Genomic DNA, 23973 nt, shown 5'->3' on the forward strand with positions numbered 1-23973 from the left:
GTAAATTTCTTTATAAAGCTTTGTCAAGGAAGTGGTTGTTGCTCCAATAACCAAGAAGGCCTAGTGCCTCGCCACAACCTGGAAGCTGAAATATTGAAATGAAAGGTTTAATTAACTTTCTGAAAAAGTAATTAAAAATTAAAATTAAATAATGCTTTGAAAGTTTATCAACCATTTTTTTTACTTAGAAACTTTTCTTGAAAATTTTGATTTAGAAATTTTTATTGGGAAAATTCAGTTTAACTTAGATATTTTTTTTAATTCTAAAAATTCATTCTTTCTTAGAATTTTTTTTTTTTGCTTAGTATTCTCTTATTGGTACCCCATTTTTACTGTGATCAAAGGGGGAGAGAGAGGTACAAGTTTAGGGGGAGTAAGGAAAATTATAATTTTACCTATTTTTTTTTTTAAAAATGTGTTGCAATTTTATTTATTGCAAAAGTTATGCTTAACTGTTTAGTTTAGTAATTTTTTTCTTTAAAATTACTTTTTATGTCTATTTTTTCCCTAACTTGAACTTGGGTTGATGCACATCAAAAAGGGGGAGATTGTTGGACCCCGTGGTGTTTTGATGTGATCAACCAAGTTGGTTAGGTCCTGCTTTGTATTTGATCCCTGTGTCTGAGTGTGCAGGAGCTTAGGAGCACAGGAAGTCGAGCGAAAGACGCAGCTAGCGAGAAGGACGGCACGGGAAGGGAGCCGACGGGATTGGTGCGTCCGAAGGACGAGAGAGCTGCGGAAGAGTACTCCAGTGGGCGTGAAGAGCGTGCGAGACGTTCGAGGGACATTAAGCCAGGATGGAAGGCTGCTCGAGGAGAAGGCCGGGAATTGGGTTCTGGTGAGCCCTATTTCAGTTAGCCGCAATCACCCAAAAAAACGGAGCTTCAGAAGCCAAAGCGAAGAAGAAAAGGAGTCAAAAGAGGCTGAATTTACTGTAGCAGAAATTACTGTAGCAAGAACCTTGAAGGCGCTTTAAACATTTTGAAGGCGCCTTAAACATATTGAAGGCGCCTTAAACATATTCAAGGCACCTTCAACATTGAAGGCGCCTTGAAAGGCTTGTTTAAGGTGCCTTGAGCCAGGTCAGTTTGACCGTTTGCGCTGCGGATAAAGTTTTATCCGCTGACCGAGCTGGAGGCACCTTGAACCTTGTTAGAGGCGCCTTGGACTTTCGGGATAAGATTTTCAGGACCTATATAAAGGCCCCTGGAGCTAGGAAAGTCACAACAACTCAAGCAATCATTGTGTGGCCATTCCTAGCAATAGTCCTAAGCTTCCAAAGTGTAAAAGACTTCTCCGCCTTCAGCAAAGGAGATTTTTCTACTGAGCTTTTTCTACTGCCCTGGATTAACAACCTCCTTGGTTGTAACTAGGTTAAATCCTGTCTACTACTTAATTTCTATTTCCTTGCTTGTTTTAATTTTACTATTGCTTTTCTGAGTTGAAATCCGAGGAGGGTAGTTTTATTTTTGTTATCAGCAATTCACCCCCCTCTTGCTGGCCTTCGCTGCACCTATATGTTGGACCTAATATAAAATCATATTAGGCTCAATGTGAGATTTTTTTAATCAATTTTTCCTTATTACATTGAATCACCTCTAGAGAAGCCAAAATAAACAATGGAGGGTGTTATTGGACTCTTTGCAACCTTAGAAATTCACATGACATGATATTATTACAATCTAAGGTCTTCAGGTTGATCAGTGGGTCTTGATCCATTGATTGACCTAGAGACCTCAGATTGTAACAATTTTAGGTCTTGTGAATTTCTGAGGTTGCAAGGAGTCCAACGGTGTCATTCATTTTTTATTTCGGCCTGATATGAATCATATCAGGCCTAATGTGAGGTTTTTTTTTTGTCAATTTTTTCTTATTATATTTTAACACCTTCGGAGAAGTCGAATTAAGCAATGGACGACACCATTCGACTTCTTACAACCTTAGAAATCTGAGAGAGGATCCTCTAGTACCCACTTTTTGTGGACCAGGGGATGACCCACAATGCAATTGCGGCCGGATCATGACCACGATTCAGCCGCAATTAGTTGCGATCCCTCCCTAGGTTCACCTTCCCACCTAGGTTATAATTTGGATCAGGGTGGGCCTTCAGAGGCCGCCGACAATAGCTAGTGGCCGGGGAGCCAGGCACCTAGCGTGGGCAGCCTCTTGGCAGCCTCCGGCTGGTCACCTCGATTCAAATTATAACCTAGATGGGAAGGTGAACCCAGCAAGGAATCACAACGAATTGTGGTCGCGATCCTACCCCAATTGCATTGTGGACCATCCCTTTGTCCACAAAAAGTGGATTAGAGGATCCGGTTTGTAAAAATTCGCAGGACCTGAAATGAGTCCAATTGAACTTGTCTAGGTCAATCAGTGCGTTTAAATCAAAATTTACTAATCGACCTAGAGACCTTAAATTACAACAATTTCAAGTTCTGTAAATTTTTTGTTACAAGGAGTCCAACGGTGTCGTCTGTTGTTTATTTACTTCTCCGGAGGTCTTAAAATGTAATAAGTAAAAATCGACAAAAAATCTCATATTGGACCTGATATAATTAATATCTGGTCCAACAAATATCAAGCTGTAATTATTTCTGGTCCTATCAATCTATGAGATTATAAAAAGTCTAATGTTGCCCTCTATTGATTATTTCATTTTATCCAAAGGTGTTAAAATATTATGAAATGAATCATCTAAATCCTAAATACCGAGAGCCTGATTTCTATATTATACCCATATTATACATGCAAAAAAAATTAAAACACATAAAAGAGAAGATGAAAAAAAAAATGTTTGCATGCTTTAAAGAAGAAAGAGAAAAGAGAAGAAAAAAAAAATTAGAAGGGTAGAATGGATAAATCAAGTATATCCTTCGATAAATGTTAAAGTAACATGTGACTTTTAGTTAACTCGGAAATCTACGTGCGTCATAAATTACCGTCTTGAAAATGAATTGTATGAGCGAGATGCCTCATTCTTGTTCAGAACATTGCAATCGAACCATACCTAGTTGAGCTTTCTGGAGGTGTAATCTTGCAACAGCAAGTACAAAGCTGGGTGAAGCTTCAACTAGCGAAGCCCAACAAGGTATCCACTGGCCCATCCCGATTGGGAGATACCCGGAGAGCAACATTTGGATTGGAAGATACCTCGTTCAAAAACAAAAACAACCTTGCTCAGTTCTTCCCGCTTGTCATAGTTATGCCTCATAAACTGTGATCATGATGTCTGTTTTTTCTAGCCTTTTATTCATTCCTTGGAAGAGTAGAAAGGTTTGTTGTAATCTAGTTTCCCTTAATGACCCAATTTATTTATTTTGGATTTTCTGTTGGATATGAACTATTTAGCATCAATAGTGGAAAAGTGGATAAAAAAAAAACCATCGACAGAATAAAATGATTTCGCTTGCCTGATTCATTGTAGCAGCGAGAGGTGGAAGCTCCAGACATGGTTAGGGTAAGTCTTCCAGTTTCTTCCTTGTTCCAGCTCCTGTTACAGTAATTAAGGCTTCCAGTTTCTTCCTTGTTTGATCCGCTGCCACAGTCTGTTACTCTCTACGCACTGATGTTCTCGTTCATTTCATCAGGTGTTTTTCCAGTCAAATGCTCTGCTTTGTTTGCCTCTTCGTTCCAATCGATTCGGTACACGAAAAACACCAACAAGGAGGCAGTGACCATGGCGCCCACCAAAAAGCCGAGCAGCAGCCCGCAGAGGCCAAGCCGCATAGCGAAGCCCATCGCCACAGCCGACGGCAGCGCCACCAGGTAAAACCCTCCGAGGCTGGCGTACATCGCCAGACACGGCCTTGCGGTGCCGCGCACCACCCCGCCGCAGGTCGCCACCGGGAAATTCATCACTTCCACTGCCGCCATCACCAGCATCATTTTCTTCGCCCCCTCCACGATCCCTTTCTCACGGCTGAACAACCTCCCCCATCCTCCCCTCGCGCCCGCCATAGCCGCTCCGCCGCACAAGCCGGCGAGGACGCTTACCCCGATGGATACATACGCCGCGCTCCGGGCGTTGCCTGGCCTCCCCGCCCCGAGCTCGTTGGACACCCGCGTCGACGCGCACGTGGCCAGCGACAGCATCGCCGAGTAGAGGAGGTAGTCGAAGTTAAGCACGACGGCGATGACCGACAACATCTGCCGCGGGTCAGGCAGCCGGCCGGTGAGTAAGACCAAGATCTCGTAGCACCACCACTCGAGGCACGTGGTCAGGCAGCAGGGCGCTGCGATCCGAAGCAGCGTTCCCCACTCAGCCGCGCTCTGTTCCCACCACCGCGGCCCCTGGTTGGCCTCTGCGCTGCCGCACCCCTTGGCCTCTGCGCTGCCGTCCCCCTTGCCCCATTCTGTTATCCCCACGTATGACGCCAGCATGATCGCGACCGCGAGGTCGGTGAGCCAGATGACCATCGCCACGCCCTCGATTCCCTTGGCCCGGGAGAACAGCAGGTTGAGGGGGACGTGGACTGCGAGCGCGGCGGCCGAGCTGAAGAGAGTAGGAAGCGTGACGCCCTGCGAACTGAGGTAGGCCTTGAGGGGGCAGAGGAATGAGGTCACGGCGAGGTCGGGGAGGAGATGCTGGACGTATCGCTTGGCGAGGCGCGCGATGTCGCGCTGCTGGCCGAAGCGGAGGAGGAGGCGGTCTACGTTGAGCCAAAGGAGGGCGATTGGGATTGAGGCAGCGAGAAGGAGGGTGGTGGTCATGAGGAGGGTCTTGCGGAGGAGAGCGCGGTTGCGGGCCCCATGGGCCTGTCCGCACAGGGGCTCCATTGCGGCGCTGAGGCCCGTGAGGACGGAGAAGCCAGTGACGTTGGCGAAGGTGAAGCCAATAGTGCCGGCGGCTAGCTCGAGCTCGCCAAGCCGGCCGAGGAAAGCGGTGGTGACGGTTATCTTGGCGAACCACGTCAGGTTCATGCCAGCCAGTGGAAGCGCGATGCCGCGCTGTGACTTGAGCTCGGCGAGCATGGTTTTAGCAACATCGAAGCTCCATCTCGGGCGAGTAGGAGTCGGTGGCAAAGTAGCGGCGCTCTCTTGTGGATGTGGTGCTGCGCTTGCTGATGGTGGTGGCCTCTTCATGAATACTAAATGGCGTGTGTAGGAGCTCGCGGTTGGTTGGCTCAATTCCTTTATTAATAGTTGAGTGCTGGAGGGAGATGCGTGCATGGGTCTCGTGTTTTATTGTGGACAAGAATTAGAAACGGAAATGACTTTAATACTAGCAGATTAGAAAAAACACAGTTTCCTGTAAAACGATACTGAAGCGAATAAAGTTAAACGGCCTCCGTAGATGCGGTTGAAGTCGAAACGATTGGTTGATGTGGGTTGCTGTGATGGTTAATGATGTTGTTCGAAATTTGAATCAGATGAAGATCGAGTGAACTGGTGCAGACATAAATGGAGGGACGACTGAGATATTTTTCTCATATCTTCTTTCGAAAAATGAGTTCCCGCGTGGTACTGTCGGGCGATGAGGCTGGCGCTGATGGTACCTGAGCTTTGTGCACACTCAGACGAGTCCACTGACGTTAGAGGTAAAAAATCAGGGAAAAAAATTCCCGGAGCAGACCCTCCGACGTTCAAGTCATGTATTTTTTCTCAGAAAAACAATGTACGAAAGTGGAAAGAAAGTAGAAGAGAAGTGTGAATGTATGAAAGAGCGTACCTGTGTGAGGGAGAGAACCTCCTTTTTTATATGACAGCGTGTACCTTTTGGAGCCTGACTGATGTCAGAGAATGTCGGGTGATGGAAGACACGTGGTATCCTTTTGTAGCCTGAAGGAAGATTCCACTCGTAGGTGACCGCGGACTATTGAAATATTCCCTGACACTTAACAGTTATTCTCTGACAAGCGGTTACGATTCTCTGATCTTGTTGTCATGTAACGCTCTTCGTCCCGACCGGGAAAGAGTAGGACAACTCGAGATGATCAGTCGGGTATAACCCCTGGTCTAGACCTTGGGAGGCCGAGGTTGTCGAGAGATAGTCTCGGCGCTGACCGGGAATTAGCTGACCGAGAGCTTTAGCTTACTAAGAGCCTCCGGTTTATGTACCGTCAAGCCGTGAGGGCTCACCCCGTCAAGTCCTGGTCAGGCATTATCCAACTGTCTACCCAGGTGTTTCAGGTCTGGAATCCCGGCCTATTGGAACCCGGCCGGGAATCAGGTTGCTAACATTGTTCCCCACCTGTTGACCGCCACGTCTCCTTGATTTCTGACTGCCACGTCTCCTTGACTTCTGACTGCCACACCCCCTTGACTTCTGACTGTCACGTCTCCTTGACTTCTGACTGTCACACCCCCTTGACTTTTGACCGTCATGTCTTTATCGGACCCCATCATCATACACCATATCAGTTAAAATAGGACTAGCATAGTCGCATGATTTAGCTAAATAGTTCAGTCGATCAAATCTTTTATCCGATCAGATCTCAAGTCCTCTCGGTCCGATGGAATCCCAAGCTGTCTCAGTTCAATTCAGAATCGAGTCCTCTCGGTCTAATGAAATATGCTAGACGTATGACTCGACTGGACTCTTTATCCGAGCGGATGTCGAGTCCTCAAGGAGGTTGAGTCCTCAAGATGATCAACGTTCCTTAGCTGATCCGACTCCATCTAAGAATGAAGTCCGACCGGACGTTAGAGGGGACTCGGTCGACCTACCACTAAAGTGTATTAATAGTCTATTAGCTCAATAGTCTAATATTTCTTTTTGACATTTTATGTAACTATTGTAAGAGAATCAAGGGAATATTCCCTATGCAATCTGTACGACGAAAGCTTCTATCCTACAAAATACAAAAATAGTAGGTCTATTTTAGAAAAATTGTCAGAATGTCAGAATAGTCGTCACTTTTTTTGGAAAGATATCGATATCCATGCAGAGAGGAAAACTAGTATTGTATAAGGGGTCTCCTCCTAAAGACGTAGATACGTAAGATTAAACATTGAGAGTTCACTGCTTATTTCTACTATTCATCACATTCCATTTTTTCTCTACTATTTACCTCTCTACTATTTACCTAACTTGAATGTTAGGGTACCTCTATTGGACCCTTCCATGCCCCGATTATTAACATTTTCTTTCTTTTACACTCTTGTTTTTTGATATATAAGACCACTCTCAATATCAAAGCTACCTGATCAGCACGCTATTTTTTTCAATTTAAAAAGGGATCACAATGATAGTTCAAGCTATTAACCAGAAGCTCTTGCTCTATATAGGGGTCAGACTGAAGGGGAGTTTCAATTCTCTGTCCTTAGGTAGTATTAATTCTTTTCTCATTTTCTAGAGTTATATCTGTAGGCTTGGCTTTTGTGTTTACATTATTGGTTATAACACGTGTTCAGACATTCACATTGTTAAAAAGTTGTCCCATTATACTATGAAGGTGCATGGCTCAAATATATAATGGAAAATAGATGGGACACATTCCATCTTGCTTATTTGTGTTGCTAGTGAGGGGTGTAGTTCATCCTCATTTATCGTGTGGCTCAAATATTTTGGAATACTGCTCTAATTGACGCCAATATTTATCCTGTTTTTATCTAAGACAATAGGAGCAGTACAGTATGATCCAGCCAACAATGTTGGCAAAATTGCATGTAGATTGTCTAGTGGTTACTGGTTTCCCTGTTTTTGAGGAACTAGATCAGATTTTATGGGACTACATTGATGTTCCCTCACAATATAAGAGTTGGCAACGAGTGAACGTAGTATAGAAACGAAAGCTTTCAATTGGAATCTACTAAATTTCCATTCCCACAAAACAATCCACACTTGAAGGTATTTATGACATCTGATCCTCCCATTAACCAATTAGCTCTTTCAGCATTAGATTTCTCGTATAAAATTCAATTGTTTGTGTGATAGTGATTGGGATCAAAAGCAACCGAGTTGCGTGGGATTGTGAAATCCCACTGCAGAATAATTGAGGTGAGATGTGCATAAATTAAGAGGTTGCAGGATGGTGTTGGACTCTTCGAAATGGTTGATGGCAGAGAGCCTTTGGAGAACGCAAAACGGTAAGCTGATAAAGGAAAAGTGATTAGTGTTAGCTTATTTTCCTTTGATATGGCAAAGCTTCACTATCAAAAGAAATGTGATAAAGCAAATGTGGTCAGACTTTTCTCCAATGCTCTTTTTATGGCAAAGCTTCAACTATGAAATAACATTAGATTGTGCAGCATAACAGGTTATCAACATGGTTAATTCATAATATCTCCTTACATATTCGAGTTGTGTCATATCATTTTAGAATTTTATCTTTTTTTTTTAACTGAATTTTGAGTTGAATTGAGTCAAGTCATAAGATTATTGCTAGGCCAGCTGATTGCCATCAGACTCATCGCCAACTCTCTTAAATTACTTGACTAGTGGCCTTAATGATTGAATATAATCATCTCACAGAGAACCTGTGCCAAACATTCCACATTTCTCCTTTGGATTGTTTAAAAAACTTAAAAGTCAGTACGCAAAGATGACAGCAAACTTAGTGGCTCCTGCAAATGATGCATCAAGTGATTGAGACTTGGCCGAATCATTTCATTCAATCTCCACTTTCATGCTGCAGCGGTTCCTGATAGAGATTGCTTCTTGACGAGATGGAGCAAACTAGGGCTTGATTCCTCGTTCCTTTGTGCACTCCAATCTCTACTCAGCTAAATGATAAGCTAAGAATGACTCGTCGCGGAGTGATTGTAAATTGTAATCCTAGTAAACCATGCTACACAGCAATTATGAGTGGATCAAGTGGAAGTCGAGTCCTTAGCCTTAGTTTTTGTGTTAGATAAAAAGGAAAGAGAAGGGAAAGAAAAGAAAAGAATGAAAAAACAAAGTTGGAAAGAGGGTTAAGCTTTTGAGGGCGACAGTGGAGATACACTCCACGCGCATTTATTGCAGCAACGCAACCCCACTACGTCACTTCACTTCGCTCACTGATCGCTTACATGTATGCATGTATCTTCACGGAACAAAATATGCTTTGCTTTGCGTCTGTCAATAGGTGTAGGAAGTTTGTGGGCTTAAAGGCAAACCTTCTCTGTTCTATCTTCTCTGCACATGCCTCCTTTTCAGTTTATTAATTGAAGCCTAAACGAGTTCTACACTCTATCACTTGAGCGTAAAATGCACTTAAAAAACTCATGCGAGCTTAGGTGCATTTTGTATTTTTCCACAGTGAGTGAACCAGGGAAGAGACTTTTCTTTGTAAGCAATCTCATCTTCAAACGCTAGGAACAAGATGTTTTGTTAGATTGAAACTGGGGTGTTGTCAACGTTGCGTTGCATAACAAATTGATGGTGTCTTTGTTGCTGGGAGTTACTTAATCAGAAAGATACGCATCACTGGAAGCAGCTGGTTCTGAATTAATTCATACAGCTCGATCGGCTGGTAAGTTGCTCCAGCGATGGAAGAAACTTGTGCTTGGCTGGTTTGGTCGAGCTCCTAAGGAGCTACAAGCACAATTATGGGTCATCTTCATGAATTCGCTGGCTGCTATTGATGAACATGGATCAACAGGTTGGGATACTTAAGTGTCTTATTTCAGATTGGCTGATGTTTTAAGTTGCTCTGTATTATCTTTTTGGGAGGCCAGTTAACTTGGCTTTCACCCCATTATTCTTCTAATTAGTGAGAATGAGAATCAAATAGATTACAATAAAAATGAGGTAGTCATAAGTTTCAATTTTAATTTAAATATACTAATAGAATGGTATAATTATTAGAATGTTATAATTAGTCTCTTTAATGCTCTCAACTAGTTATAATTCTATAGTTTGTTTAATCATTCTGGTTCCTACTAACCATGCAAAATACTGCAGAAATGTTCAGAAACCATCTCCCTAACTAAGGCTTTGCATGATCGATACGTGCTGAGAGAGAGGTAAATAGTTCTCGTGATTTTTTCACACCTTTTTAGAAAGCAAACAGAATAAAACACAGTGGAAATAAGTAAACAGATAAAGCAAGTGCTAACACTTTTAGTTATCTAGTTCGGAGCTTGTGACAACTCCTATTTCAAGGCCCACACTCGTTGAATGTTTACTTTTTGGGTAATTCATCATCAATTCAGAATATTATAAAACTGAGTATAATAGATTTATAATTAAAGTAGTACAACGGAAAGTTATACCGACAACAGCGGTGTTAAAATTGAGAGCTTCTAGTTGTCGGAGTAGCATTACGACTTTGTTGGATCGTCTTTGGAGCAGCGTATAGAAGAAAGATCATAAAGATGAGTTGTCTCCTACCATTTGCTTTTAGAGGACATTTATTAGCTGTTGAAGGCACCTTCAACCCCTTTGAATGCGCATCCAACTCAGATCTTATCCCTGCAGCTTCGGTCGTCGATAACATCCACTTTCTGTGAATTTTATCTCTTCGAAGGCGCCTTCAAGCGCATGGAAGGCCCCTTCCATCTGGTATCCAAGGCGTCTTCAGGCGCTTCTAAGGCGCCTTCGCACCTCTTCTGTGCCGGCCTTCGGCTAAAGCAACCGAGGCACCTCCAACGACCCTGGAGGTACCTCGGACACGGTTCTTCCAAGCTTTTCTTTGTGTATCTCACTTCCTACAAGACATATTAATTCAAATATAAAGTATACCATGCAAGACAAAGTTAGCTTAATAAAATATAAATAATAAATTATTCGACAACCTCCAGACTATCCGATTTTGACTTTCAAATTTTTCAGAAATTATAGGTCAAACCAACGTCTACTATTCCCTCAACGGGAAAGACATCCTCACCTACTCTTCTCAAGAAAAATTATCTTTTGCCAGACCGGTTCTCTAGACTGACTAGACATTTGCTTAGTGTTCAAGACTTTAGGACTTTATGCTGACTGTCCTCTTCACGACCAATCCAGACCTTCACCTGGTCTGCGACCACCAGGATTTTTACCTAGAGTTCCTAACTCTAGGATTTCGCCCAAAGTGCTCGACCTGCCAAGACTTCGTTGCCTAACCGCAGTTAGGGCTTTCCATAACTTAGGGTTACCACCCCTAGGACTTAGGATTATCTCCCCTTAGGGTTTTCCACCTGCCTAGAATCCACTAAAACTTTTGCCTAAGAATACTTAAGACTTTCCTACAATCTCAATCACACTTGTTAGATGACAAGTAAACTTAACTTTGAATCCTTTTCCATAATCAAAACACAAGTTCGATTGTCTGATGTTCTCTGCACCAACAATCTTCTCCTTTTTTATTATGACAACCTAGTTCAAAGTTAAGTAAAGTATAATAAAAATTAATGCAATATATGGAATTAGAGCATAAGCATAAGTAAAACAATTTGACATATTAAAAAAATTCTCCCTTATGCTCCGCCTTAGTAAGAAGTTATATGTTTAACTTAACTTAACTTTAATATTTCTCTCCTCCTTTGACATGCATAACAAAAATACTAAGTTAGAGAGAGAATTAATTTGTAAAAATAGGAAAAAAAATCAAACTTTTAATCTCTTTCAAAATTTTAAATTTAAGCTCTCCTGAATTCATTACCTTAAACAATTTTATCTTAAAAAATTTACTTAGCTTTGAAAAGGATTTAAAACACTTTAGGGAGGAAAAGTACTTTTAGCTTTTTAAATACTTTGAAATATTAAACAATATTTTGGAACAAAATACCTTTTTTTAAAAAAAATCCAAGTAGGGAGTTTAACATAGCAAAAAAAACTTTTGAACAATATTTGAATTTTTGAAGGCTAAAAACATAATTTTTGAAACTTAGTTTTTCAAAAATTTATAATAACTTAGTCTTTTTATAAAGCTTTGACAGAAAACTCTTAAAGGATACTTAAAGATTGTGAGAAAGAACTTTAATAAAAAACTTAGTTAAAAAGGTATTTTATCAAGTACTTAGCTTATGAAGAAATATTTCAATAAAACTTATTTTCCAAAATATTTATACTTAGGGTTGTTTTCCAAAAATAGGGTTTTAAAAAAAATATTTAGAAATAGATAGTTAAGTACTTTAAAAACAATTCTTAGTGAATTAGTGAACTACTTTGGTTAAAAATACATTAAAGACTTACAAAATTAACTTTGAAATCTTGAAAAAGAATTAATGCCTTAACTCCTTTCACTCCCCCATGATTAATGCCTTGAAAAATTTAATTAAGTGCTTTAAGTTTTAGGATCTTAAATTCCAAGCATGAGAGTTCAAAGTAAACACTATGTGAAAAATGACTTTTTACTTCGCCACAATTTACTTCGTCAATTTAAATATACGAAGTACAAGTGTATAAGCAACTTCGCTGCAAAAACCGACGAAGTATATACAAATATAGACTTCGCAAATTTAAAAACACGGGCTTCGCTTTAAACTGAAATAAGCTATTACTTCGGAAATTTGTTAAATACTGAAGTAGTAATGTCGTGAATACATTTTTTAGTGTTTACTCCGAAGTAATAGTACAAAGAGTTAACTTTTATTTTTACAAAGAGACTCTGACCACTTTTATTTCCCCCCACTTCCTTTCGTTTTCTTGGGTTAGGGCTTCCGATGCTCCTCTTCCGAAATTGAGTTGTTAGACCTCCTCTTCCTTCCCCTTCATTTCAGTCCTCTCCGTTCCCCCTCGTTAGGGCTTTCGATTTGGAGTCTTAGGCAACAGAGACGAAGGTTTGCAGCAGTCAGCCAAAAATAAGGTTTGGCAACTTGAACTTTCTTACGCAGGGGTTAGGTTGCAAGTGTTTGAGATATACCGTATGTTTTCAATTTGACAGAGCTGGTGGAAGGCTGAGGTCCAGGTTTCTTTCCTTCGATTTCTTTTTCTTATTCTTCTTCTTTTTCTCCTCCTTTATTTTGCAAAATCATGTTTTAGACGGTCTCCAATTTGTTGTAGGTTTGGTGCTATTCTTCCAACAAAGACAAGTGTTTGGAATTTTTTTTTGCTTTTTTTTCAGTCTCTATGTTTACGAGATCATTACCTAAAGGGCTGATTCATGATGCTTTCTTGGAGTAGATACTTCTGCTTTCGATTGTTCTTTATTTGGTTTGTTGTTGTGGATCGTGTATTGTGAGATTGATTTCTGTTGTGAAAGTTTATACCAATTAAAATTGTTGGTTTTTGATGTAGAAGAATGCATTTCAGCTGCACAAATATAGATTTTTATTGAGCACTGACTATACTTCATGAGATTTATGAGTCATCCCATGCTTTCGTTCTTTATATATCCACATATTGTACAAAATACGCATTATTTTTCTTCATGATGAGTAGAAAATATTGACAGCTGTTGGAATGAGTATAAAATACAGAACTATGCTCGATATGAATTTGACTACCTTTTGCAGTCTTACTCTAACTTTTGCTTAACATATATGTAGTATCTTCAGGTTTTGATCAAAGAACACATTGAGCTAGCGGTAAATAATTTTAGCACGATAATTCTGAAGAAGTTTCTTGGGATTCTGTTGTACTATAATGGATAAATCCTAGATTTACTTAGATAGGAGGTCCAAAGAGTATGAGGAGGGTGTGGAACAATTCATTAGAAGTTGTTTGCAGAATCCACATATCGACCCCAATTTAATTCATTGTCCTTGTTGCAAATGTATGAATCTTAAAAAGGGAGCGGTTATGTGGATTCGGGAGCATCTTTACTTCAATGGTTTCAGTAAAAATTATTTGAATTGGATTTGGCATGGCGAGGCTGCAGAGAAGGATAGATTAAATTCGAGTGTCAACCAAGAGCCAACTGATAATTGTCATGATGATTTTGAAACTGTTAATTTATGTGAGGCAACGTATGATAATCATACAGAAAATCCAGAAGCATTTATGAAGTTTTTGGAGGAAGCAGATAAACCATTGTATAAGGGATGCAAACGTTAGACAAAGTTGAGTGCACTTGTAAAACTATACAATACCAAAGCAAGACATGAGATGAGTGATGCTCTATTTTCAGATCTACTAGCAGATTTTGGGGTCATGCTGCCAGATAACCATAATCTGCCATCGTCAATTTATGAAGCAAAGAAGACGTTGAGTTGTTTGGCTTCGAGTCATGAAAAGATTCATGTTTGTTCCAATGATTGCATCCTTTATAGGAAACAATATAAAGACTGCGTAAGCTGCCCGAAATGTGGCTTATCAAGATGGAAGCTAACCAAGAAAAATGTTGAGAAGAAAGATGTTCCTGCCAAAGTGGTTTGGTATTTCCCTCCCATACCAAGATTTAAGCGCATGTTTAAATCTTTAGAAACTTCCACAAATTTAACATGGCATGCAGATAGCACAAGAGTTGTTGGTCAGTTACGTCATCCAGTTGATTCACCGTCATGGAAATTGGTGGATCATATGTGGCCCGACTTTGGAAGTGAGGCAAGAAATATTCGCCTGGCACTTGCAGCTGATGGAATTAATCCTCATAGCAATCTTAGTAGTCGCTTCAGCTGTTGGCCAATCATGCTGGCCACATATAATTTGCCTCCAGACATGTGCATGAAAAGGAAATTCATCATGCTAACGATGCTCATTTCAGGGCCGAAACAGCCTGGAAATGATATCGACGTCTACCTTGAGGTTATGGTTGATGATTTGCAGCTGTTGTGGGAAGGAGTTGATGGAGTTTATGATGCTTATCGAAGGGAGGTTTTCACTCTTAAAGCAGTTCTTTTATGGACCATCAACGACTTTCCTGCATATAGTAACCTTAGTGGATGTACTACACATGGTTATTACGCATGCCCAATATGTGGTGAGGATACTTATGCAAAGCACTTACAAAATGGGAAGACAATGTCATTTGCTGGGCATAGACGATTCCTACCACGATTTCATCCATATCGGAGGCAAATAAAAGAGTTTAATGGCATGGAGGAACTTGGTGAAGCAGGTAGGCCATTATCTTGAATTAAGTTATTTGACAAGCTTTCAGACATAACATGTGAGTTTGGAAAGAAAACAAGTGTGAAGGGGAAAATAAGGAAAAAAGAAAAGGAGAATATTGTGGAAGACATTGAAGAAGAAAAGTATGTTAGAGCTACAAATTTCAGTAAATGTTGGAAGAAGAAGTCAATTTTTTTCAATCTTCCATACTGGAAATACCTACATGTTTGGCATTGTCTCGATGTTATGCACATTGAGAAAAACGTTTTCGAGTCTCTGATTAATACTTTGATGAACATCAAGGGAAAAACCAAGGACAATGTAGCAGCTAGGTTGTGTTGGATCGAGACGCGCTAGAGGGGGGGGGGGTGAATAGCGCTCGTGGCTAAATCGTTTTTCGATTATCGGAATCGTATCAAGTACGTCGTTCGAGTATAAGCGCAGCGGAAAGAAATAGAAACAAATACAAACAAAGACACGAAAGATTTACTTCGTTCGGAGCCTGTGGCGACTCCTACTCGAAGGCTCGCGATCCTTGATCGCTTTCCGTGGGCAACAACTATAAGTACGAAAAAGAGTTACAGCTTTGAAGTACAAGTAAATAAAGAAAACTAATGGTACCGACGACAAGAACAGAATCTTGGAGCTTCGGGTCGTCGGAGACTTGTAGCAGCACTTCCGGATGTCTTTTAGAGCAGCACGTTGGAGACAGAAGACTTGAAACTTGTTATTCTGGTGCTGCTGCTCGAGACCCCTTATAAAGGGTGTTCAAGGCGCCTTGAAGCCCTTCAAGGCGCCTTAAACAGGCCGAGTCACCCGCGGAGATCAGCACAGACTTGGTCGAACTTCATCCAGTTCAAGGCGCCTTCAGCCTACCCAAGGCGCCTTCAACCTTCGACCCAAGGCGCCTTGAACTTCATCTAAGGCGCCTCCAACCTTCTGCGCTGGCTTTTCCTGGTTCGCACCCGAGGCGCCTCCAAGCTCCATGGAGGCGCCTCGGACACTGTTCATCCGAGTTGTAACTTGCTCCTTTGTTTCTGCAAAATGTGTTAGTCCCAAACACATACCCTGCAAAACAAAGTTAGCACAGAAACATAATGAATGATAATAATGAAAGTTTTGACAGCATTCGAACTGTCCGGGTCTGACTTCAGGTTTCCCCCCGGAAACCCTAGGTCGACCCGACGCCTACTGTTCCCTCTACGGGGAACACGTCCTCACCTACTCCACTCAGGAGATTTACCTGTTGCCAGTGCGATCCTCCAGATCGACTGGACTTTTGCTCAGCACTCGACGCTTCCGGACTTTCTGCTGGACATCCGCTTCCCGGCTAGTCCAGTCTTTCACCTGGTTCGCGACACCAGGACTTTCCACCTAGGGTTACCACCCCCTAGGACTTTTGCCTGAAGCCACCGACCTGCCAAGACTTTCCGCATAGGGTTACCACCCCCTATGACCTAGGGTTACCGCCCCCTAGGGTTTTCCCTTTGCCTAACCGCAGCTAGGACTTTTCTCCACCTAGGGTTACCACCCCCTAGGGTTTTCACCTGCCTAACCGTAGTTAGGACTTTCCTGAAACACTCAACAGAGCTGTCAGATCACAAAACCCCTTAACTTTGAATCATTTGTCATTGTCAAAACTCAGGTTTGATCGTCGGATGCTTCCCGCACCAACAGGTTGGACATGGTTCAGATGGGAATTAGGCCTCAATTGGCTCCTAAAATTGGTGAGAAAAGAACATATCTACCTCCTGCAACATGCTCATTCACAAAAAATGAGAGATTACAAGTATATAGGTCATTAATGGATATAAAAGTTCCGGAAGGTTTCTCATCAAACATGAAGAATCTTGTCTGCATGGATGAGATGAAGCTGAGTAGCTTGAAATCACATGATTCTCATGTTATAATGCAGCACTTCCTGCCAATAGTCATACGTAATTCTCTGCCAAAATATGTTAGATATGTTGTCATAAGATTATGCTTCTTCTTCAAAGATATTTGTTGTAAGATTATCGATGTAGCCAAGTTAGATAAGTTGCAATCTGACTTGATCATTACACTCTGCTTATTGGAGCAGTATTTCCCCCCTTCTTTCTTCGATATCATGCTCCACTTAACAGTTCATCTTGTTCGTGAAGTCCAATTATGTGGACCAGTCTACTTCAGATGGATGTACACATTTGAAAGATGCATGAAGGTGTTGAAAAGTTACGTAGGCAGTCGAAAATATCCGGAAGGTTGCATTGTTCGGAGATATGCAGCAGAAGAAGCAGTTGAATTTTGTTCAGAATATCTCAATGACCTTGATCTTGTTGGGGTCCCTAAATCACTACGTGACCCAAACACAAGCATTCCTGGATTCTCAGCAAGCAATTCATCAATCATCGTCCAACAAATTGATCTCCAACAAGCACACTTGACTGTTCTAGAAAATACAGAAGAAATATCTCCATACATTATGTAAGTGTACTGCATAACTAATAATTATATGTACTTGGCAGTCCATATGTATTCATGAAAATAAAACTTTAGAACTTCTTCAGTGAACACAAATCCTTCTTGAAGACAATGTTTCCCAAGAAACAGAAAGATGCAAGGTGGATACAAGATGCTCATAATAAGAGGTTCATTAACTGGTTTCGTGTAAAGGTGATGTAGAAGATGCTAACATACAATATTTGTTAATCATTGTTTTGATCACACTAATTAATAGGAATGCATGTCAGGTGGCTGCTGAAATCGATAGTTGCAATGGTGGAATGACATCGTCATTGAGATGACTGGCCCATGGACCACGTGTGTGAGTCTTAAAGTGTGATAGCTATGTCATAAATGACAATTTATACCAAACAAAAGAGCGGGATGATGAGAAAGTTTGTCAAAATAGTGGTGTTTCTCTACTTGTCAACACGATGCTTGTTTGTAGTGCCAAAGATAAGAATCCCGTGTTAGAGAATGTGATTTTTTTTGGAGTTATTGAAGAGATATGGGAACTAGACTATCATCAATTTCAAGTTCCTCTTTTCAAGTGCGCATGGGTATCAAATGACAAAGGAATACAATACAATGATGAATGTGGCTTCACCTTAGTTAATCTGAACAAACATGGCCACCAGAAGGATGAATTTGTGCTTGCAAGTCAAGTTAGACAAGTATTTTATGTTGCTGACCCACTGAACAAAGGGTGGTCAATAGTGCTTCCAGTTCCAAATAGATGTTACGAGGGAGAAGAGGATCTTTGGACCAGAATTCCCGAAGCTCGACCAATTGATAATGTTGATATTCATTGTATTCCTACACGTGCAGGATACTTTAGATCTTCTAAAGAGGGTTTCTTTGTAACAAATAAGAAAAAAAATGATGTTTTCCACTTTTATGTCATCTGCATTAATATTTATTGTTTTTACTAGTATTATTTTTACTTGTTCGTATGTGTTAATGTTATTATTTGTATCACGTCTTCTTTTATTATATTGTCACTGCAGACTTTATATACCGTTATCTCATCATTTATTTTCCTATATGCAAGGAAAAGAAAAATGCATCCTAAAAAACAGCGAAAAATAGCAAAATATGATGAGCCACGTGTAGTTGAGGACACCGAACTACACCAAGATGTTGATGGGTTAGCCACTGCAGAGCTACGAGGAGAAACTGAAATAGAAGAACCTTCTATTCCTGGGCAAAAGAAGACTCGGGGGCCTACATCAATGTGCAGACTTATTGCTGCTGCAAGATGGGGAAAAAAGTCGACGATTGAATATGATGACATGGGACAACCTGTGTACAATGAAAATGTGAAGGCACTACAATCTTTCATAGGCTCTATTGTTAGATCCATGGTGCCAATTAACATAAAGTCATGGCCCACTATTCCAGAGAACATGAAACAGAAAGTGTGGGAAGAAATATCGGTGAGTATAATCCAATAATACACTTCCTTATGAGATTTCTTATGTTTTTTTTTCATTGTGATTTTTTCAATATACAAACTGATAGCAATTACTGTTGCGTGTTACAGAATGTCTTCGACTTAGCACCTTAAAGCGAGGCGGCAGTGATGAGTTCAGCAGGCCAGAAATGGAGAGACTTCAAAAACAAACTCAACAGTAGGTTTGTCTGGCCATATAGAAATAATCCTGAAAAACTGAGGTCACCACTGGAGCAGTATCAGATCCCATCTGCAATTTGGAAAGCTTTTGTCGATGAGAGGCTACATCCATCTTGGGAGGTACTTGATGATATTATCATGTTATATTTAAATTATTATATGCACCAAGATTTAAAACATTTAGGGCATTTAATTAACAAAATGAAGTTCTGTACAGCAGGAATATATATAATAAGTTCATGTACAGCAGGAATATATATAATAAGTTCATCATACTCCATCCTATTGTTTTTAAATTCTAGCAATTCTTCTATAAATTTACTTTTTTTTACGTGATATAGGTCACTCATGAAAAACAAAAGGAACGGACGAGCCATTGCAAGTATCATCACAAAATGTCTCGCAAGGGTTACATTGGCTTGGAGACTGAATTGGTAATCCATGGAACATTATATTATCCTTTTCATGTAGTACGTCATGTTTTAAATGATCGTTTTTTGGAATTGTAGAGGCAGAGAAAAATATTCAGGGAGGATGAGGAAGTTGATAGGTCATTACTTTGGCGTAAGGCCCGTGAGGACAAATTCGGAAACATCACAAATACAGAGACTGCTGAAGTTGCTGAAAAAATTGTATTATTTTATTTTTATTTCAAGTTCATTCATAATAAGTGAAAAAAGTGTCTTCATTGGATATTTAATGTTACCTCCATATTTTTAGGACGATTTGTTGGACAAGAAAAAGAGGGGAGAGTTCATATCTTCTGGAAGCAATGACGTATTAACTACTCATTAGGGAGCCAAGAACATTACGGAAGGGTTAGAGGTGTAGGGGGATTTGTGAAGCCCCAAGTCTACTTCAAAAGTCCAAGGAAGAAGAGGGAGTTGGTGTTAAAGGCTTTGGCTGAAAACTTCAAAGAGCAAGCGGAGGAAACAAAGAGTTTGAAAGCTGAAGTTGAAAAACTCAAGGCACTTCTTGCTCGATTTATGCCAGAAACAAGTGATCGAGTTTCTGAACGTGTAGCATCTAACAAGTCATCGCACATGGCAGTTCAAAGATTGGAAGATGATGTGGAAGTTTTTGAATGTGGCAGTTCATTCAATGAGGTTTTATATTATATTTGGTACATTAAATTTGTTTCCTAGCTTTAGATATTAAAACATAATATCTTATTGTTCAGGGGAAAAAAATGTCATTTGGCTCTGAAGAATAAGGGGAATGTGGTGGCATATGGCATGATAGTATCTGACGGAGACCCAAATGTTATGTTGCACAATGCTCCACTTGGGGAAGGCAACTTAAAGGTGTCTGTTGATGTTGTTTTACAGGAGGAAGCGGAGCTTCCAATTCCACTTAAGTCGGGACCAACAGTAATGGTAGATACTGTTGGAACTGTGGTTGGCTGGCCAAAAGAATTGGTGACATTTCCAACGACAAAGGTATTTTCAGTTCACTTTTCTATTGCTATAGTTATATATTTTGCTACAATTATTTAAAATTACAGAAAAAGGAGAAACCTGCACCACCATTTGCTATTTTGGAGGTTCCTGATGAGAAAAATAAATTCAAGGAAGTTGAAAGTTCTCTACCAATGCCATGCAAGTTTTTGTATTCTTATGTTGTTAGGCTGATGACTGAGTAGGAGACCATTCCTATCGAATTTGATGAAGCCATGTTTGGACGTAATGTGAGTACATCGTTGTTGAGAGAGGATGTCATGCGCTGTATGGAAATGAGAGAGATAGGGTCCAGGCAAATTTTGGTTTACATGGGGTAAGTTATGTCTTATATACAATTCTTCTCTTTGCATGAGTTCATGTCTTAAGTAACCATGTTTTTTATTACTTGAATGTAGTTACTTGTACAAGTACTTAAAGGAAACAAACAGGGCTGAGTATGTGTCGTTTGTGGATCCCAACAAAATACCAGCCACTCAAGATGGCAGTACCTCTTCACAACACATTGCTAATCAGTTGAAAGCATCAAACGGAGACAGCATATGCCTTATCCCATACAACACTGGGTATATTTTTAATCCCTGCTCAATTCCTAATATATAGTAGCTTAGCTATATATTGACAATCGTGCAGGTACCACTGGATCTTGACCGTTATAAACGAGGACAAAGATACAATTTATTTGTTGGACTCAATGGGTAATAGGAACCGAGATAACGCTTGGAAAACTACAGTGTGCAAGTATGTTTTAGATTATGTAGATTGTGAATAGATTGATTAGCAAATATGAAATGAAATAAGTTCTATTTTTACAATGTAGTGGAGTGAGGACGTACCTTTGTATGAGGGGTAATCCAAAACGACCAACTTTCAAACAGTTGACGGTATGTCTTATTGAAAACATGCATTTCTGGTTCTTATATATTTGGTTTTTCACTTTGCATTAACTTTGATTCATTAGGGTAATCTAAAACAACAAGGTTGTGTTGAATGTGGATATTGTGTCATGCAGTACATGAAAGAGATTGTTGAATGTGAGGATCTACAGTTGGAGAGGAAGGTGTGTGAATTTCTTCCATTTTGAACAGGAATGCACATACTGAATCAAATCGATATAGTGTTGCACACTGAATCAAATCGTTCACGTCCTGCTACTGCTTTCTTCTCATGCTTTGATATGACTTCTTTCCTTCTTTTTTTTCCTCGCCCTTAGATGACACCCTGTTTATGGTTTTATACAAAACGGTGTTATGCATAGTTCTATTAGTAGCTGGGGGAAATTAGTAACTGATTTGGGGCTAACATGCGTACTTTCCTGTGGGAAGAGGGGAAAGGTGAATAGGGGTACGTTTTTTTTGAGTTATTTGTCTATACAAAGTGTGTATGTGCTTAGTAATGGGGGGTGTGTGTGTGTGCTTAGTAATATTGTGTGTGTGTGTTGGGGGGGGGGGGGGTTGAGTATTCTGCAAAATCCATTCCAAATCGGGCTTTTGTAGCCACTGAGCTTACTTCAAGCATCCAAGTTGCTGGGTTATACTTCTCTTTGATTTTTAGGATTCCAGAAATTGCCAACATAACAGATTTTTTGCAAAAGTTAGCTACAGATATGTTAAGCAACCTGAGCTTACTTTAGGCAGATTTTTTTAGGATTCCAAAAATTATCTTTTGTAATAGATAATGCTTACTTCAGTTAGCTTACTTCAAGTATTGCTGGTCTCTAGTTAGCTTACTTCAAGTGTTGCTGGACTTCACACAACCTGAGCTTACTTCAGACAGATTTTTTTAAAAATATTCTTTTGTGATAGACAATGCCTCAACTTTTAGTCCAGTAAAATAATGAGCATGTAAGGCCCAAATTTATTTAGGCTTCTGTGACCCACATGTTATAATTCGAACAAAATTGTTACTATAAGAGTGCATATAAAAATACATATTTATTTGTCTTATCATGCTTTTGTTAATTTAATTCATGATTTTTTTTGTCAACTTACTGTGTTTTGATTTAAAGTTTTCAGTTACAAAACATAACATGATGGTTCTTTCTAAATTGCAGTTTGCAGGTTGTGTGAAGAACCAGTACTATACGCAGACATAATATGATGAAGTGAGAATTGAATGGAGTGAATTTGTGTACTCGTTCTTGGAGTGAATTGTAGGTTGTGTTAATGAACCAGTACATGTTTTTGGATGCTTTAGGTATTCACTAAGGATAACCTCCCTAGATACCTTCCTAGTGACCTTGTTTGGCAAAATCCATTCCAAATCGGGCTTCTGTAGCCACTGAGCTTACTTCAAGCCTCCAAGTTGCTGGGTTATACTTCTCTTTGATTTTTAGGATTCCAGAAATTTCCTATAAAACATAACAGATTTTTTGCAAAAGTTAGCTACAGATATGTTAAGCAACCTGAGCTTCACACAACCTGAGCTTACTTTAGGCAGTTTTTTTAGGATTCCAAAAATTATCTTTTGTGATAGATAATGCTTACTTCAGTTAGCTTACTTCAAGTATTGCTGGTCTCTAGTTAGCTTACTTCAAGTGTTGCTGGACTTCACACAACCTGAGCTTACTTCAGGCAGATTTTTTTAAAAATATTCTTTTGTGATAGACAATGCCTCAACTTTTAGTCCAGTAAAATAATGAGCATGTAAGACCCAAATTTATTTAGGCTTCTGTGACCCACATGTTATAATTCGAACAAAATTGTTACTATAAGAGTGCATATAAAAATACATATTTATTTATCTTATCATGCTTTTGTTAATTTAATTAATGATTTTTTTGTCAACTTACTGTGTTTTGATTTAAAGTTTTCAATTACAAAACATAACATGATGGTTCTTTCAAAATTGCAGTTTGCAGGTTGTGTGAAGAACCGGTACTATACGCAGACACAATATGATGAAGTGAGAATTGAATGAAGTGAATTTGTGTACTCGTTCTTGGAGTGAATTGCAGGTTGTGTTAATGAACCAGTACATGTTTTTGATTTTTTATGGCTTATTTTGACCATATTTAGGGAGATTTGTTTTGTATAAACATATGCTGAAATCAAGGCTTATGAAGTTACCTTTTGTGATGCTCAAAATTACTGAAGTCTAAAAATAATGAAGTAAAAAGAGAAAAAATACTTCACTTTATTCATAAAATCCGAAGTAAAATCTACTTATAACTTCGAAGCAATACAATTTGTTGCTGTAAAATAGTATCAACTACTTCGGTTATTACCAAAAATTCTGAAGTAGTATCTATCTATTACTTCAATCCAGAACGAAGCTAAATGTAATTTAATCGATAATTACTTCAGGAATTAACGATATATGTCAAAGTAAAAGTAATCCATTACTTCATTTTTAACCGAAGTTAAAGTAGGTATATTACTTCACTACAAATACTAAACGATGAAGTCGAAAAGGATTAATTACTTCGGTGTTTTTAAAAACCGACGAAGTTAAATGCACTTTTTACTTCGTAATATGTCCGAACCCGACACCCAATACGACTTCGTTTTTCTGGGCCTACGACTTCGGAGTTTATCCGAAGTAAAATGAATCTTTTTACT

The 23973-nt window shown here is 39.7% G+C and overlaps 2 protein-coding genes across 4 annotated transcripts; one reads left to right on the forward strand and one right to left on the reverse strand.

Annotated features, from left to right (window-relative positions):
* Positions 1-3302: 3302 nt before the first annotated feature.
* LOC122038454 (protein DETOXIFICATION 56-like) lies at positions 3303-5110 on the reverse strand. Its single transcript, XM_042598211.1, has one exon. It carries the CDS (start codon positions 5083-5085, stop codon positions 3559-3561), a length of 1527 nt encoding a protein of 508 aa, XP_042454145.1. The 5' UTR covers positions 5086-5110; the 3' UTR covers positions 3303-3558.
* A 3884-nt stretch (positions 5111-8994) lies between these two features.
* On the forward strand, positions 8995-22565 carry LOC122012523. 3 transcript variants are annotated; one of them, XM_042569089.1, is made up of 11 exons: positions 8995-9527; positions 18375-18759; positions 18867-19076; positions 19298-19390; positions 19466-19588; positions 19677-20729; positions 20812-20979; positions 21047-21154; positions 21234-21297; positions 21375-21473; positions 22467-22565. In XM_042569089.1, exons 6-11 carry the CDS (start codon positions 20629-20631, stop codon positions 22506-22508), a joined length of 582 nt encoding a protein of 193 aa, XP_042425023.1. In that variant the 5' UTR covers positions 8995-9527; positions 18375-18759; positions 18867-19076; positions 19298-19390; positions 19466-19588; positions 19677-20628; the 3' UTR covers positions 22509-22565. The 3 variants fall into 3 exon arrangements, with proteins under 3 accessions (XP_042425023.1, XP_042425030.1, XP_042425040.1); XM_042569096.1 differs by having other exon boundaries at positions 21426-21473; XM_042569106.1 differs by lacking the exon at positions 21047-21154.
* Positions 22566-23973: the final 1408 nt, after the last annotated feature.

The sequence above is a fragment of the Zingiber officinale genome, chromosome 1A (assembly GCF_018446385.1).
Source record: "Zingiber officinale cultivar Zhangliang chromosome 1A, Zo_v1.1, whole genome shotgun sequence".
NCBI lineage: Eukaryota > Viridiplantae > Streptophyta > Magnoliopsida > Zingiberales > Zingiberaceae > Zingiber > Zingiber officinale.

Excerpts from the sequence above, each read along its gene's own strand:
- LOC122012523 (XM_042569089.1), top strand. The coding sequence starts at position 20,629 with ATGTTTGGACGTAATGTGAGTACATCGTTGTTGAGAGAGGATGTCATG. Across the intron at positions 20,980-21,046 it reads CTTATCCCATACAACACTGG|GTACCACTGGATCTTGACCG; the intron begins GTATATTTTTAA and ends ACAATCGTGCAG. Across the intron at positions 21,155-21,233 it reads TGGAAAACTACAGTGTGCAA|TGGAGTGAGGACGTACCTTT; the intron begins GTATGTTTTAGA and ends TTTACAATGTAG.
- LOC122038454 (XM_042598211.1), bottom strand. The coding sequence starts at position 5,085 with ATGAAGAGGCCACCACCATCAGCAAGCGCAGCACCACATCCACAAGAG.